This window comes from Mustela nigripes, chromosome 8 (genome assembly GCF_022355385.1).
Source record: "Mustela nigripes isolate SB6536 chromosome 8, MUSNIG.SB6536, whole genome shotgun sequence".
NCBI classification, from domain to species: Eukaryota; Metazoa; Chordata; class Mammalia; order Carnivora; family Mustelidae; genus Mustela; species Mustela nigripes.
The window spans coordinates 75707399-75722980 of record NC_081564.1 but is presented as its reverse complement, the minus strand read 5'-3'; the positions used below and the strand labels follow the sequence as shown (position 1 = coordinate 75722980).

Sequence of the window (15582 nt, the reverse complement as noted above, 5' to 3'; positions counted from 1 at the left end):
AAAATGAGAAAAAAAGATAGCAAGATATCAAAATAGAGTAATTGGTAATAAAATAAAAAAGAACCTCTTGCAGGACTGTGTCTTCCCTGCAAGACGGAGACTAAACAGGTTTATGGTCCAATCGAAAGTGATACAATTTTTATAAGTTCCAGGATGCCTTTATTTTTCAATGTGTTTAGATAGGTAAAAGAGATAGGTATCTCTTTAAAAGCCCAGGCAACTACTGTGAAATAAACTTGTATTTATCTAGGAAGCAGAAAGCTAGAAAGTTAAAACTGAAAATTCTGTGCAATAATTACATTACAAATAATGATAATGTCTACTAAGCACTTTATACATGGAGGGCCTTCTGAAAAATATTTTGTATGCACCTACCTCACTTAATACTCAGAAACGTTTATAAGGGAGGTTTCCCCATTTTGCAGATGAGAAAAATAAGTTTCAGAAAGGTTAAACAACTGGCCCCAAGTCACATAGCTGGTAAACCACACAGCCTGGATTTGAATGCGGGTTTTTTTTTCCCCTGTCCCCATGATCCCCATTCTCAGGTGTTGTAAGCTTCTGAAGTGTCTTCTGAATTACCACGTGAAACTCTTCTTTGTGTGTAGCACCACATTTTATTTTTTTTTAAAAGATTTTATTTATTTATTTGAAAGAGAATGGGAGAGAGCGCACCAGAGGGGGAGACCCAGAGGGAGAAGCAGACTCCCCGCTGAGTAGGGAGCCCCAATGGGGACAGGATCCTGGGACCCCAGGATCATGACCTGAGCCGAAGGCAATCGCTTAGCCAGCTGAGCCACCAAGGCACCCCAGTAGCACCATATTTTAATAGCGAGTCTGTGTAAGATTCCTAGGGGGGGGGGTGGACCCACCTTACTGAACTAGAAATCGGATTCCTAGTTTCAAGGGATAGTTTATCAGATGAAATCATGAATCTGAAAAACCTTTGTAAAATATAAAAGCATTCTACAGAGGGAGCAGGCAGCCACTGCTCTTAGGCACGGTAATTCTCAGTTGACTAGAATATTCTGTGCCCAAGCACCTGCTTACACCGGCAACTTGTGACCCGCCATGGCTGCTGCAGAACCCCGCGTTTGTTAGAGGTTACGCGTTACCACCTCAGGCTCTTCCGATTTCTTTCTGGGCACGACCCCTTGCCTGGCCCCGTGGGGCACGCCTGTGTCAGGAGGTCATCCTTACCAGGCACTGAAGCTGCTGAAGCGTAACAGAGCGTTAAGATGCAAGGTGCAACACATTACAGTGGGGTCGTCACCAAAGCAGCGGATTTACCGCACCACCCCCCCCACCCCGGGGAGGGGGTTTCGGGCTCCCAGCGAACACGCGGGCTGTTAAGTAGCAGCGGGCTGAGCTGGTGATCAAGGGCCCCTTGGCGTGTCACCTGGTCTTCGAGGAGTTTCCCGCGCTCACCCGCGGGGCCTCACGTGGCGTGAAAACCTCGTGAAAGCCGCTCGGGGCAGGGGCCTGTAAGATCCCCACCTACGGGGGTTGGGGGACAAGAGGAGAGAAAGGAAGGAAAGAAAGCGCGCCCCTGGCTTGTCCCCTCCTCCAGTGAGGAAGAAAACAGAGACTTTCCGAACAAATGCAACGACCAGAGAACTTTCTTCTAGGATTTTCAGGAAGCCAGGCCGCTCCGCCCTGTGATCCGTGCGGCCGCAGCCGTGGAAGGGCCGCTGGGGAGAAGCGTTGCCGTCCGATTCCTTCCTCCCGAATCCCGCCGAGAGGAGCCCGGGTGGTGGGAAAGCAGGGCATAGGCGCCGGAGGGCGAAAGGCGACCCGAGGCCTGCCCCGGCCTTCGGAAGGGACCTGACGCCAGGAAGGACGCTTATTAACCCCTGGGCGACCCCCCACCTCCCCCGCCGGGGTGCGAGCCGGCTCCTCCTCCTCCGGGTCCGACTAGCCTGGGGCAAGATGCGCACGGCCGCCGGCTCTGCGCGCCCCGCCGGTCCCTCCCAGCCCGGAGGAGGCGACAGGGGAGGGCGCTGCCCGCAGCCGAGCCCGGCGAGTCCGTGGGTCCCGAGTGAACATCCCGGGCGAGACGGCTGAGACCCCGCGACTCCCGCGCCGGCCGAGCACCGCGGGCGACGCGTCTCCCTGTCCCTCCGCCGCATCTGCACGCACACCCCCCACCCCCCGACTCCTGGCGCGACCCCCGGCTCCCCGACACCTCCAGCCCCGCGCTTCGCGCAGGTGGCGCAGACGCCCCTGCCCTCCGGCGCCCCCTGCCGGGCAGAGGGACGCGGCGGCCGCGGAGGAGCCGAGCACAGGCGGGGAGAGAGCTCCAGCGCCGGGAAGAAGCCGGGAGCTTCCCTGATGGTGCCGCCGCCTCCGAGTCGGGGAGGAGCGGTGAGGAGGCAGCTGGGCAGGAGCCTGGGTCCACTGCTGCTGCTCCTAGCGTTGGGACACACGTGGAGCTACCGAGAGGAGCCCGAGGACGGCGACAGGTAAGCGCTGCCAGCCCCGGCTGGGTGCGCGCCCGGCTCGTGGGGTGGGAGCGGGACCCCGGCCCCTGCGGGCACCCGCGCGCTCCCGCGCGCCCTGACTCCGGTGGCACGGGCTGGGCGCTCCACTACCCTGGGCGGCATTAAACTCCACGCCCTGCCCGGGCTCCCCTGTCAGTGGGTCAGAGCTCCCTGGTACCGCCACCCCGCGGCTGGGTTCGCGCCCGTGGACCCCCCCGCTCGGTCCCCGAGTCCGCGTCCGCGTGCGGGGACCAGCGCCTGCTCGGCGCGCCGGGACGCAGCTCCCGCCTCCGGCACGCGCCCTGCGCCGCGCTCTCCCGCGGACAGCCAGCGAAGTGGCGGCTCCCACTGCCTTCTAGAGAGATCTGCTCAGAAAACAAGATCGCCACGACGAAATACCCGTGTCTGAAGCCTTCGGGTGAGCTCACCACCTGTTTCAGGTGAGTCTCGCGGCTCTGCTGAGTCCGCCACGCACCCGGGAACGCGGCTCCGCAGGGGAGGGCTTTGGAGACTCGCTTGGTGACCGAGGGCCGCGGTCGCGCGGGGACGTGCTTGGGGAGTTCTTCGGTGCAAACCTTTCGGTGTGGTTTTGGGGCCAGAGCAATGACGGGCAACCAAGCGTGCACCTAGAGTTTCCACCCTAGGACCCTGACTTGTTTGCCGCTTGCTGGAATACTTTGCGCGATGGAGAGGAAGAGGCTCAAAGTTCATACGAAAGTGGATGGGATTGTGGGTGTAAACTGTGCCCCGTAGCAAAGACGGATGACGGCGTTCGTGTTTTGTTTCAAAAACAAAGTGGACAAGTAAATACTTGGTCCTTGACTGCCTTTTGACCTTCTGCCGGGACAGACTGTAACACTTTGAGGGTCACTGGGGACAAAACGATGGAGGTGGTTTGGGGGCAGTGGACGTGGTTGGGGGCGGGGAGGCTTGTCTAGGAGGAATGTCAAGCTTGTTGAGCCACAAGGAGAGTCCTCCCTGAAAGTGCGTTCCACAGATCACCTGGGTGCTCATTTAAATTACCCTGACCAGGGCTAGGGAATCCATTTAGATTGGAAAATACTTCCCAGGCGGTTGTCATTCGAAACAAAAGGAATTACTGTTCCCTGCTTGCAGCCTTTTGGAGGTGAGGGTTGATTTGTTTTCACCAAAATTTTTGGATTCTGGTCGAGTGCTTTTACTGGAGGGGAGGCATAAACCCATAAACAGGAGTTGCTTTTTGAAAGTACTGTGCGAGATACCGGGAATCACACACTCCCACCAGACTGTTTCTGTAGGTCCTCTGCTCTGGGGCGCCAGGATAAATATTGGGTAGTACAAGGTAACAGCAATCCCCAGAAGTGAATTTGGAAAAAAAGCTTTCCTCTTCATAATGTTGTAACCGATGAATCCATCGCCATGCTTTTGGAGCCGCAGAAATGTTAGTTCCCATGCTCAAAGGTTCAGATAGAGGTGGTTCCAGGGCTGGTGAGTTTGTGGTATGAAAACCAGGAATCTGTTACCTTGCATACTGTGTTTTAAAATTTGTTGGCTATGGAATGACCACCATTGTTAAAGTGAGGCTCGGGCTTGGGAAGGGTTGTCTTTTCCAGGACACGGGTGCTCAACCCCCGTGGAATGTGCTGGGGCCCGGGTGGGGTGGGGCGGGGCGGGGGGAGTGTGTTCATCTTGTAGGTAAAGGCTTGAAGTGGTTAACTGGGTAAGCAAGGTCCTCTAGCCGGTGGGATGGCCAAGGGTGCTGGCCGCAGGATTGCTTGCCTGGTGCTAGTCCCGTGTGTCCTCCGCATGACATGTTGTTTTGGGACATGTTGTTTTCCTATTATCCTAGCACAAAGCCTCTAACTTCACAGGGAAAGTGTCTCTGAGATGGTTTACTCATTTGTTCAGTCCCTGAAGGTCAGACTGCGCATCAATCAGGGGCACTTGCAGAATGCATGTCCAATTTTCAGAAACCACCGGTGCCTGAGGAGTGTTCTAGGTTGACTGTTACTCCTCTTCCCTGGCGTTTTAAAAACTGGTTTTTCTTTTTACACTGAGACTCAACAAGAGACACTACCAGTGTCTTGGTAAGTATTCTCATGAACAGCTATCCGAAAGGACAGCTTATGACAACTAACAAAAAGGCTATTTTATATCACAGAAAAGTAAGGAACTTTGTTTTGGGGAGTGAGCGGAACGGGAGAGAGGATTTTCAGCTGGGGAAAATGGGTTTGTTGCTTTCCTTCATGGATATCCAGAGTTCTATGTATATTCTGTTGGTTTTATACCATTCCCATGACTTAGTAATTTCCTAAAGACCAAGTTGGTTGGGAGTTGCTTCCCCTGTTTGCTTTTGAACGCCAAGAAGGGAGGGACTTGTGCTTGGTTTGTGAGTTCATTGTCCCGGCTCCTATAGACCCTTGCTGCTCCAAGTGGGATCTGGAAACCAGCAGCAGTATCCTAGGATCCTGTTCCCAAACCTTCCGAAGCCTGTGTGTTAATGCAAGTACTTAATACAGAAACCACCGTCCTCAATCTGGTCACCACGCAAACCCATTTAAGTCCTTCGAGGGGCACAGAGGCTTCTCCAGGTGCACATGTTGTTAATCCTCCTGCATCAGCCAAAACCGAAAAGAACCAGCCTTCCAGGAGACCAGACCTCTCAACTCTTGGATGACCTTTAATTAAGCTTAAGTGCAGTCACTGAGGTGCTTCTTAGGGAATGCTGACAGATGGCCCCGATTTTACCACTGGCCCTTTGCACAGTTTTTAGCACAAGTGAGAGAACTGCAGAAGTCCTTCTGGCCTTGTTAAATGATTTTATGGGACTTAAAAGAAAAAAAAGTCACGGAGGATGCGTTTACTCCTATCATGTTCCTGGTAGTGCTAATCTGATCTGTTATTCCTAAAAATCTATGGAGACCTAAATGATGCGGGGAAGGAAAGCTGGGTGGGTTCAGAATCTTTGTTGTGGAGCAGCCGCCCCCTCCCCAAACCATGGCCTTTGTAGACCCTTGTTTCCTGTGGTTTCGCCCAAGCACCTTTTCAGGTTCGCCTTCTGTATGTGAGATGATGGCCTGAGGACTTTGAACTCAGCTCTTTTCTCTCCTTCACATACATTATCTCTAATCCCCAGAGCGTTTGTATTTCAGTTTTATAGGGGAAGATCCAAAACTCCAGGATTAAGTAAACTTGGTCAGAGTCACAAAGTTAATACACACGGGAGCCAGGACTCAAACCCAGGTTTGTCTGACTTCAAAGTCTGGGCCCGGGGCCCTTTCATCATCCCGGAGGTGCCTACAGAGATGGCAGAACTGTCAGGATCCTGGGGTCTAAGGAAGATGATAAATTCAGCTCGCTGTAAATTCATGACAGTTTGATAGAAAACTCCCAACACTCCCCATAACCAGTGGTTTTTCAGTGACCGCTATCCTGGAGATCTTTCGCCTGTAACTGACTTCATATCTGCTGTCCTATGCAATATTGGTTCATATGTGTATAGCTTTCCTTCCTTGAAGGATTTCGTAATCACGGGGCCTGTCTCTTGAGACTCTCTACCCCAATGTGCATTGGGCCAAGTGCCCAAAGTTTAACAGACACTTGAGTGAATGCCAGTGACTGCTTACCAAGCTTAGAGGATGTACTGCTCAGCATTATAATCGGACTTAAGAGTATGCTTCTTTATTAGTAAAGATTTCAGCGGGGTGTGATTTATCTAAGGCTCTATTATAGCCAAACTAAGCACATACATTTATTAGGGTGTTACCCTTTGGTGTCAGGTTATTCCCCACGAGTTTACTCCCCACCTCCCATCTCCAACCATGTAGTTTTGAAAAAAAGGTTCGTGTTTACCATTCATTATTGGGTCTGTCAGTGATATGACCTGTTAAAGGCTTTTAAAAATGAACACATTGTATAGGGAAGGTCCGGAAAATCCCATTTCTTTTTAATGATTGTATTTGAGAGAGACGCAGCGAGAGAGGGAACACAAGCAGGGAGAGTGGGAGAGGGAGAAGCATGCTTCCCGCTGAGCAGGGAGCCCTATACGGGACTTGATCCCAGGACCCCAGGATCATGACCTGAGCTGAAGGCAGACGCTTAACAGCTGAGCCACTCAGGTGTTCCTGGAAAGTCTGATTTTTGAGTGAACTGGTATCTAATAAACATTATAAATTTTCTGACCCAGTAAGGGTTTACTGAGCATCTATTCTGAGCTTAAAATAGCCTTACAGAATGTGCATGGAACAATAAGTTACTAACTCTGGTATGTTTATAAACATGATTTTTAGACTCAGACCTTGGAAACTAACCAATATGCAATGGTAGGTGGTCTAGTTCAAAGCCATTGTCAAAACATTGTCAAAAATATTGTACTTCCGATGATGGAGAAGAGATTAGAAGCAGGTAGGAATCTCTGAGCAAAAGAAAATACGTTCTTTAACACAGTGTTAGGTGTTCAGGTGGCATTGGCCGTGGCTCTCTTCTGTGGTTCATGGACGGCCATGGCTCCTAGCTTCCCCTCAGCAGTATTTGCCCCTCTGGATCTCATTAGGTCCTGCTCTTAGGATCCCGTTCCTGCAGGAGATAATGACCTAGGGATGCAAAAACTCCTAGTTTTCTATAATGTAAGTGTTGCCAAAACCTGTTAAAATGTGGAAGTTCACATGTTATTTCTGCAAGTGGGTCTACATGGGATTCGGAGAACAAGAGTCTCTTAGAGCAGCCCTACCAGCTTGAGAGTTCTGGACTAGAGCTGAGGCCGCACTGGAGGGACGACTCGGGGGATGCGCTATCTGGGAGGTCACAGACAGAGGGCTGGCAGGAAAACCTGCACAGTAATAGGAATTGTGCCAGTTGGAAGGCCACTTTGACCAAATTGTTTTGTGACTTTGAAGTGTTTTTTTTTTTTTTTTTAAGATTTTATTTATTTATTTGACAGAGAAAGATCACAAGTAGGCAGAGCGGCAGACAGAGAGAAAGGGGAAGCAGGCTCCCCGCTGAGCAGAGAGTCTGATGCGGGGCTCCATCCCAGGACCCTGAGACCATGACCCAAGCTGAAGGCAGAGGCTTAACCCACTGAGCCACCCAGGTGCCCCGAAGTGTTTCTTAATCTACCTTAGTGGTCTTCTCTGTAAAACGGAGATCCTACTAGCATTGGAGTTACAGGGTTCCAGTGAAGGATTAAATGAGCTGACCTATGTAGAAATGCTGGACGAACGTTACCCCTCATAATCACTTCGAATCCCCCCAAATCTGGCATGTTGGTGCACATAGTAGGCACTCATGGGACACTGGCTGAGTTTTGGACAGTATGGGAGAAACTTGAACAAGCAAACTCACCCCACATCCAGAAACAAGGTGTTTATACACCACTGTACACACCTGTTTATAGAGACCTTTTCAAATGTAGGAAAGCCCCAGAAATCCAGTGCCTCGGTGGAAAAAAAAAAAAATCACAAAGCATCTTTGTTTCTTGTTTCCTGACCACACAAGGTGCCCTACTCACGTGACCATAGAATAGGCAGGAGGCATGGGTGTCCCACTTCAAAGGATCTTGGAGGCTTGCCCCTTGCCTCGAGTCACGAAATGGATTCCGGGCAGAGGCAAGACCGGGAAGCTGACCCTCTGAGCTTCAGCCCTTCAGTCTTGTCTCCCTTCTGCCTCCCTGGCCCGCAGGTGATGAAAGCTCAGGTGGCATGAAAAGAGCAGGAGACGGGTGGACGTGGTTCACGCAGAACTGTCTGAATCACTGGCACGATGCCAGCAGCCTCAGTTTCCCTGCGTGAAGCTCCCTTGTCACTGGATGGTCAGCCCGCTGGGGGTGTGGAGCGCCTGTAGCCTGGTCCATGACCGTAGACCCTCCAGGCTAGTCTCCGGCCTGGACGGGGTTCCATACATTGTCAAATGGCCGAGTGAATATCACAAGTGAATGAGGTCAACTTTCCATCTATAGGCTTCCTAGAACGGTGGTTGCTCTCCTGTCACAGTAGGCCTCCTTTTCTAGCTGAGAGAGAGGCTCTTTTGGAAACCGGATTCCCTGCGCTGCTGCGAGATGCTGTCATTGTCTTGCCCTGCTGATGTGTTACTGGTGCTGCTCTGGGCAGCTGGAGCTGATGCCCTGACCTTGCTCCTTTCTGAGACACCTGATGAGGACACAGGTGTTCCTGCCTGTGTTAATTGCCCTGTGTAGACTCTGGCTTTGAAGTGGGGGGTTGCGATTTTAAAGGGGATCCCACTCCCTCCCACGCTTATCTTCTTCGGCTGCAGAACAGGTGTTGGAGGAGGGCGGGGAGGCGGAAGGTGTTGGCCAAGGCGGGTTCCGTCTCACTTTTCCCTCATTCTCGGAGAAAGGACACAAAGCGATAGGAAACAACTGAGTTCCCCACAAAAGGCTGTGCTTTCACCGGAGTGCTCTTTCACGTGGGTCCAATGGCTTCGCTCATTGTCCCTCGAGTCATTGATGCCTGACTTTCTGATGGTAGCTTCATCTGTTCTCAGTGAAGCTGCGTGGGTGAACCCGGAAAAAGCAAATGCGCTCTTTTATTCTAGAATTACTCTATCTTCTCCGGAGAAAGTTTGCATTTCAATCAGTAGTTCACGTGTCACTGAGTTCAGCTTCTCCAAACCCGCTGCCCGCTGCTCGGCAGGACCCTCCCTGCTTTTGTGAGTGAGCTGGTCTGCCTGCGTCGGGAGCCCTGCTGAATGTCCAGGGAACAAAGGTCTCCTTTCCCTCTGTTTATTGCTTTTCTCTGGGGACGAAAACATAAATAGCCATACCATCAGCTTCTCAGGGCTAGGTTCTTTTCCATGAAGCCATGTACGAGTTTTAAAGCTTTACCAACAACTTTTGTTCCGTAATTCAAATATTGGGAGTTCCTATGTGCCAAGCACAGTTCTAGAAACTTAGACTCCATCTGTGTGAAAGGCAGAAAAACTCCAGCCTCTGCCCTCCTAGAAATTAAAGATCTTAATTCAGTTTATCTTTCAATGAGGGAATTTTGGGTCAAAGCTGTCTTTGGGGACATTTTTAAGAGTTCTTTAGGCACACATCTGACTAAAGTCCCATTTGGGGGCTAAGAGCTTGAAATTTCCTAGGGACAAGCTGTCTGCTTTCAGCAAAAGAAACCCACCCAGCAGGGACACAGGACCCTAGGGCTAGTGGTAACCAAAGTTTGGTTCTAGAGGTGTTAGGGAGAAATGAGCACGTACCCCAGGTCTCTTTCAAGACGTATTGGAATGTGGAAGTATTACAAAGACATGAAGTCTCTGGCTGTTGGCCCTGGGAGGTGGACAGCAGCCTCAGCACGGGCCCCCCTCCTGTTTTCCAGCAGCATCTTTAAGCAGACTGTTCTAAGAAGGCCTGCTCCCCCCACCCCCACATTCCTTCCTTGTAGATCATTGTCGTATCTGAACCTTCTGCGTGGTCTGCATTCTGAGACCTCGGTGGGGGTGGGGTGGTGGTATGAGGTCTAAGTATTTAATCCCCTTGGAGCCAAGCAGCGCATCTTTCCCACTTCAGGGCAAAAGCACGTGTGCAAGCTTGGATGCCTAAACATACTGCCTTGTTCAGTGCAGCAGAACTAGATCACCTGTTTGTTCCCTTTAGCATTTCAGAAGTGTGGACCACATCTGTGTTCAGCTTTTATCTCCGTTCTCAACTCTTCTTTCTTGGCTATGCCTAGAAGATGTTCTGTGTTTGGCCCACTGGGGTGAAGCCCTCCAGCCTCCATCCTCCGGGAATGGCGGGGGCAGCTGCCAGCCCGGCCGCTGCTGGTAGAGAATGGGCGGGAGGCCAGGAGGGCCCTCTGCTCTACGATCTGGCTCTGGGAGTATGGCAGGAATTAGCAAAGTAGGGCCCGTGGCATGTTTTTATACATCTCATGATCTAAGAATGCTTTTCATATCTTTAAAGGGTTGTTTAAAAAAATACAACACTCTGCAACAGAGACCTCATTTGGCCCCCGAAGCCTCAGATCTATCATCTGGCCATTTATAGAAAGTTTGCCAACTTCTAGAGAGCCATCTTTCTTTCCCAGCCTTCAGCCCAGTGTGGGGCTGGAACTCACAACCCTGTGATCAAAACCTGACCTGAGATCAAGAGTCGGACACTTAACCAACTGAGTCACCGTGTAGAGATCTGTCTTAACACAAAGTTCAGGGGTGGGGTTCTCTGTACGTAACCTTGTCCACAGATCTAAGTTCCCAGGCTGGTGACTTGGGGGAGGTGATATCTGGCTTCATCTTTAGGTCCTTACCTTCATGTTGCCTTATTGTATTTCGGTCTCCTGGCCGGACATCTCTGATTGTGACTTGGTTTCCTGATCTCAGGGAATCGGTTATTGAACTGGAATTACACCCCCCTCCCCAGTCGCCATTCCCAAATGCACTATAAATGGAAGTAACTTGTCAGTGTTCTTAAGATGACTAGTTTGCAAGGAGTGGGGTACTAACTTCTGCTTTTCCTCATGTTCCCATGACCAGGCTTCATGTGCGGCTCGAGTGCTCCGTGGATCACCTTGGCTTGTCCTTCCCTCCCCCCACACCCCTCATTCCGTACTTTCTTAATTCCTAACGTGCATATCGATCATCCCATGCTTTATTGACTCAGAGCTGCCTGTCCATGAATTTGTTTTTAATTTCGACAATGGAAAACTTCACATTCAAAAATCGAATGAGGGTGCCTGTTTGAGGAACATGCAACAAAGTCCCTTTCAATCAGAACTGTACCATTGCGTTCTTCCTCCTGTGCCTGGAAAGGGTTCTGCCATTTCCCTGGTCCCCAGAGTTAAACTTTTGAAAGTAAACTCTGAAGTGCCTTTTCACAATGTTAACTATTTTGTTCTTTAAAGCTCGTGAAGACTTAGTGATGTTCTGACACTGAGCGAGGGGGCGGGGCATGGTAAAAGAAAGCACAAATATTTTGAGGGGACAAAAGCAAAATCTAATGACATTTTGCAGAGAGGAAATGAAGACATCAAAACATACCGCCTGACCTATTAGGAGGAGAAATGCTATAGGGCATGGTAAAGAGGAGAAAAGTATAAAAACTTGACAAGGAACAGAGTATCCTATGGAGGTGAAGTTGGGTGGAGAAAAAAATTCATGTTAAACTCACATGGGAGCTTCTGACTTTGGTAACTACTGTTTCTCACGGATTTGAGCAAAGACCGTTTAAGCTTAGAAAGGTTGACAGCCCTACAGATGCAATTTCTGTGACCTCTCCTGTGTGTCCAGCACTACCGCCTTGGAGGTCAGGCTGTCTCAGCCCATGCAGAAAGGGCGCCATGCTTTCTTTCCAGCTTTTCTCTTGCTTTGCTTTCACTTGGCATTGCTCTTGGTAACGTGTCCGTGTTTTGTTTTGGAATTTTTCTATAGTGAAATTGCTCATGATTTTTATGGTGGAAAAATTGCATAGTGGAGCAGAGATTGCCTTCCTGGGAACCCACCAAGACCACAAGGACTGTTCCTTGGAAGCAAGGTTATTCCAAATAATGTAGTTCTGGCAGTCCCTGAAAGGTTAGAAGAACCTAGAACAAGACATTCGTGAGATTTTATCTCTGAGAAAACTTGAAGGATTTTTTGTGTGAATTCTGTAAAAATTGAATTTAATACTAATTTACATAGGTTTGCTAGAGATGGCTTACACCCATTCTGGCCTAGCTGGATGGACATAGAGAAAGAAGTTTTATGCCAGAACCCAGGACTTATGTGAAGGTCACTTAGCCAGGCTTCTTTCTGGAGCAAAGCAGAAAGAGGAAGGGGAGAAAGTTTGAATACCAGAACCCAAGATCAAAACGAATAGTGGGGTGGTTATTTCCTTTGGGGATGAGTCTTCCTGCAAGTTCTCAGTCAAGGTCTCAGCAGATGTGCGGCAGAACAAGGGTTGAAAAGTAGACAGGGGCATCTGGGTGGCTCATTTGGCTGAGTGTCCACCTCTTGGTTTCAGGTTTAAGTCACGATCTCAGGGTCATGGGATTGAGCCCAAGTTGGGCTCCGTGCTCAGCTCGGAATCTCCTTGGGATTCCCTCTCCCTCTGCCTCCCACCCCCACCCCCATCCCTGGAACTCTCAATCTCTCTCTAAAATAAATCTTTAGAAAAAGATCCACAAACCAAGCCCCTGTGTTGGTTTGCTAGGACCGCCCAAACAACATAGTGTTGGGTGGCTTCAACAATTTTCTCGCAGCTTCTGGAGGCCAGAAGTCTCAGGAGAAGGTGTTGGGAGGGTTGGCCCCTTTCGATGCGTCTCCTGGGCTTGCAGACTGCTGTCTCCTCCCCGGGTCTTCCCCGGGTCTTCCCTCTGTATCTCTCTGTGTCTGATCTTCTCCTGTAAGGGCAGCACTCTTAACTCCGTCTTCAAGACTCCTGTCTCTACAGACAGTCACATCCTGAGGTAGTGGGGTTGGGACTTCAACTTCAGGAGGTCACCGTTCAGCCCATCTCCTCCCTCCCCTCCCCAATAAAACCCAGCACACCGTGGGCCACATAAAGGCTGTTTTGTAGACACTGTCCTTCCCGTGGGGCTCCCTGTCCACCAGGCTGGTCCTGAGGGAGCCGATGGGACTAACGTGGCTTTAGCAATGCCACCGAAGAAGGGAGAGGGTTAAACCATCTGAAGTGGCATGAACCCTACTATAGTCTGTGATGTTCACGTCTGTGGGACCTCTCTAGGATGGGCGATGGAGGGCAGAATCTGTTTGAGCCCTTACCTCGAGGCCCGCGGTGGGAATACAGATGCTGAGCCCTCACTCCAGATGCTCGGAAGCAGGCTCTGCCTTTGAACTCGGTCCTTTTGTATTTCTTGTGCACACTACATTGAGAAGCCCGGTCCGGCTCCCCACGGCGTTGTTCCAGCGTTCGCTGGCTCTCACGGGGCTCCTCTTTGCCGGCTATACACAGCTGTAGGCAGTGATTCCTAGTCTGGGCTGCTCCTTGGAATCACCTAGTGAGTTTATTGTAATTTTAAAATTCAACTCCATACCCGTATTGGTTTCAGGGGTAGAAGTTAGTGACTCATCCGTTGCATAGAACCCCCAGGGCTCGTCCCATCCAGTGCTCTCCTTACTGCCCGCCCCCACTTACCCCTCCGCCTGCCTCCCCTCCCGCAACCCTGCTTCCTAGAGTTAAGAGTCTCGTGGTTTGCCTCCCTCTGTTTTCATCTTATTTTTCCTTCCCTTCCCCTGCGTTCATCTGTTTTGTTTCTTAAATTCCACATATAAGTGACATCCTATGACACTGGTTTTTTTGGACTGACTTTGCTTAGCATAATGCCCTCTAGTTCCATCCACATCAGGGCAGAGGGCAAGATTCCATTCCTTTTGATGGCTGAGTAATAATATCACATCTTTATCCAGTCCTCTGTCATTGGACATCTGGGCTCTTTCCATAGTTTGGCTGTTGTGGACGTTGCTGCTGTAAACACTGGGGTGTGGGTGCCCCTCCAGTGAGTGTTTAAAAACAACCTCGTGTCCGCATAGCACACTAGACCAGTTACATCAGAAACTCCGGAGGTGGACACCCAGGAACAGGAATCTTTAAAGCCCCACGCATGATTCCAACTTGTAGCCAAGGCGGAAAACCTCGGAGTGAGGGGCGAAGAGGGGTGAGCAGCCTGGCCCTTTGCCTAGGGGACAGGTGGTTGCTTGTGGTCGCTAAGCCCGGGTCCTCATGCCCCTCAACAGGGAAACTTCTAGCTGAGGTTTGTGTCAGTCCCCAGGAGTTCTGTGTTTCCGAAGCTGAGCAGTTCGAGGTCCCACATGCAAATTCCATCACTTTTCATTTCCTATCGTGGACTCTCAGCTTGGTGTCTGGAGCTACTTAGTGACCTTTGGTGCATTTTTTTTCCCCAAAAAAATACTTTGCTTTGTTGCTGCACTGCATGAACCTTCTCCCAAGATATAAACATGGCTCAGCGTATTATAAATGAAAGCTTTTCAGTGTCAAGCTGTGTTTTTCTTTCCTTGCAAGCATCAAATGCAAACAGCTTTTTTTCCCCCCACATAGTGCGATAGACAATCTGTGTGCTGGCAAGAGAGTCACTTCCCATGGGGCGCCTGGGTGGGTCAGTGGGTTAAACCTCTGCCTTCGGCTCAGGTCATGGTCTCCGGGTCCTGGGATCGAGCCCCACCTCAGGCTCTCCACTCAGTGGGAAGCCCGCTTCCCCCCGACTCTATGCCTGCCTCTCTGCCTACTTGTGATCTCTCTCTCTTTCTGTCAAATAAATAAATAAAATCTTAAAAAAAAAAGTCTCTTTCCTTTCTAGTTTTAGTTCTCGGCAGTTCTCTCCTCTGATAATGAAAGAACATCTCAATCCCTAGCGAACATGGAGCTTTTTATAGTTTTGTAATTAACTTTCCCACGAGATAATACGCTAGCGTGCCTGCATGGTTATCCCCTGAGCCCCATGCTTCCCGTAGGGCCTTAAACCAGGCAGTCCCCAAGTGCGTCTGTATGGAATGTACAGGTGTGTATGTGGGCTGCTTTTCAGAGTTAACAGCAGTTATGTTGATAACATCATAGAAATAGAAATTATTATAAATTGAGCGAAGAAAGGCAGTTGCATTTCATGGATGAGTATTCTCCTGAGGCTCTTTGAAGAGGGATGCCTTGGAATCAGAGGCTGATAAGACAAGGTGGTTCAGAAGTGACCTCTGTGTAACCTGTGCGGACACCCTTTTGGGAGGACATAACAGGGACGGATATTTAAAACCGCAAGGGAAGGCACGAAAGGATCCTAACAAGAGACTCAGCACCTCGGCCACCCCACCATCTCTCCAAGTCTTTTTCCCAGAGAACCCTAGTGTTTGGGAATCACAGCTTCAGGCTGCGGCACAGATGAAAATTATTTGGGGAGGGCGTGTCGGGGTCAGTAACAAAGCTTGCTCGGGGCTGGAGATGCTTAGCCCAGGGGGCTCTGGCCGCCTGGCTGCCACCTGCTGTCCTAGGGCAGGAGGAGGCCGTCTTCACACACCTGGGGCTACTTCTCGGTTGTGGGAGCAGGGAGGGGGCATGGGTGCATCTCTCCTGTAGATCCACCCCCCCCCCCCCAATCCTGTAGCTCTTAGCCATCAAGCTCTGGGCAAGCTGCCCCACCAAGTCTCTTCGGTGAATTCTTTCTGGGCTGTT

General features: G+C 50.5%; 1 protein-coding gene and 1 long non-coding RNA gene across 3 annotated transcripts in view; both read left to right on the top strand.

The window, feature by feature from the left end:
- Positions 1-630: 630 nt before the first annotated feature.
- CCBE1 (collagen and calcium binding EGF domains 1) overlaps positions 631-15582 on the top strand; it is a 227994-nt gene continuing 213042 nt past the window's right edge. Inside the window, exons 1-2 of one of the 2 annotated variants that reach the window (XM_059409762.1) lie at positions 633-2462; positions 2840-2920. In XM_059409762.1, coding sequence (XP_059265745.1) covers positions 2332-2462; positions 2840-2920 — 212 coding nt within the window. In that variant the 5' untranslated portion in view covers positions 633-2331. Of the gene's footprint in view, positions 2463-2839; positions 2921-15582 lie in introns of both variants that reach the window. The other variant, XM_059409763.1, reaches the window with a different exon arrangement.
- LOC132023658 (uncharacterized) overlaps positions 3538-15582 on the top strand; it is an 89836-nt gene continuing 77791 nt past the window's right edge. The window contains exon 1 of the long non-coding RNA XR_009406018.1: positions 3538-3606. This is a non-coding gene — a long non-coding RNA (uncharacterized LOC132023658). The remainder of the gene's footprint in view (positions 3607-15582) is intronic.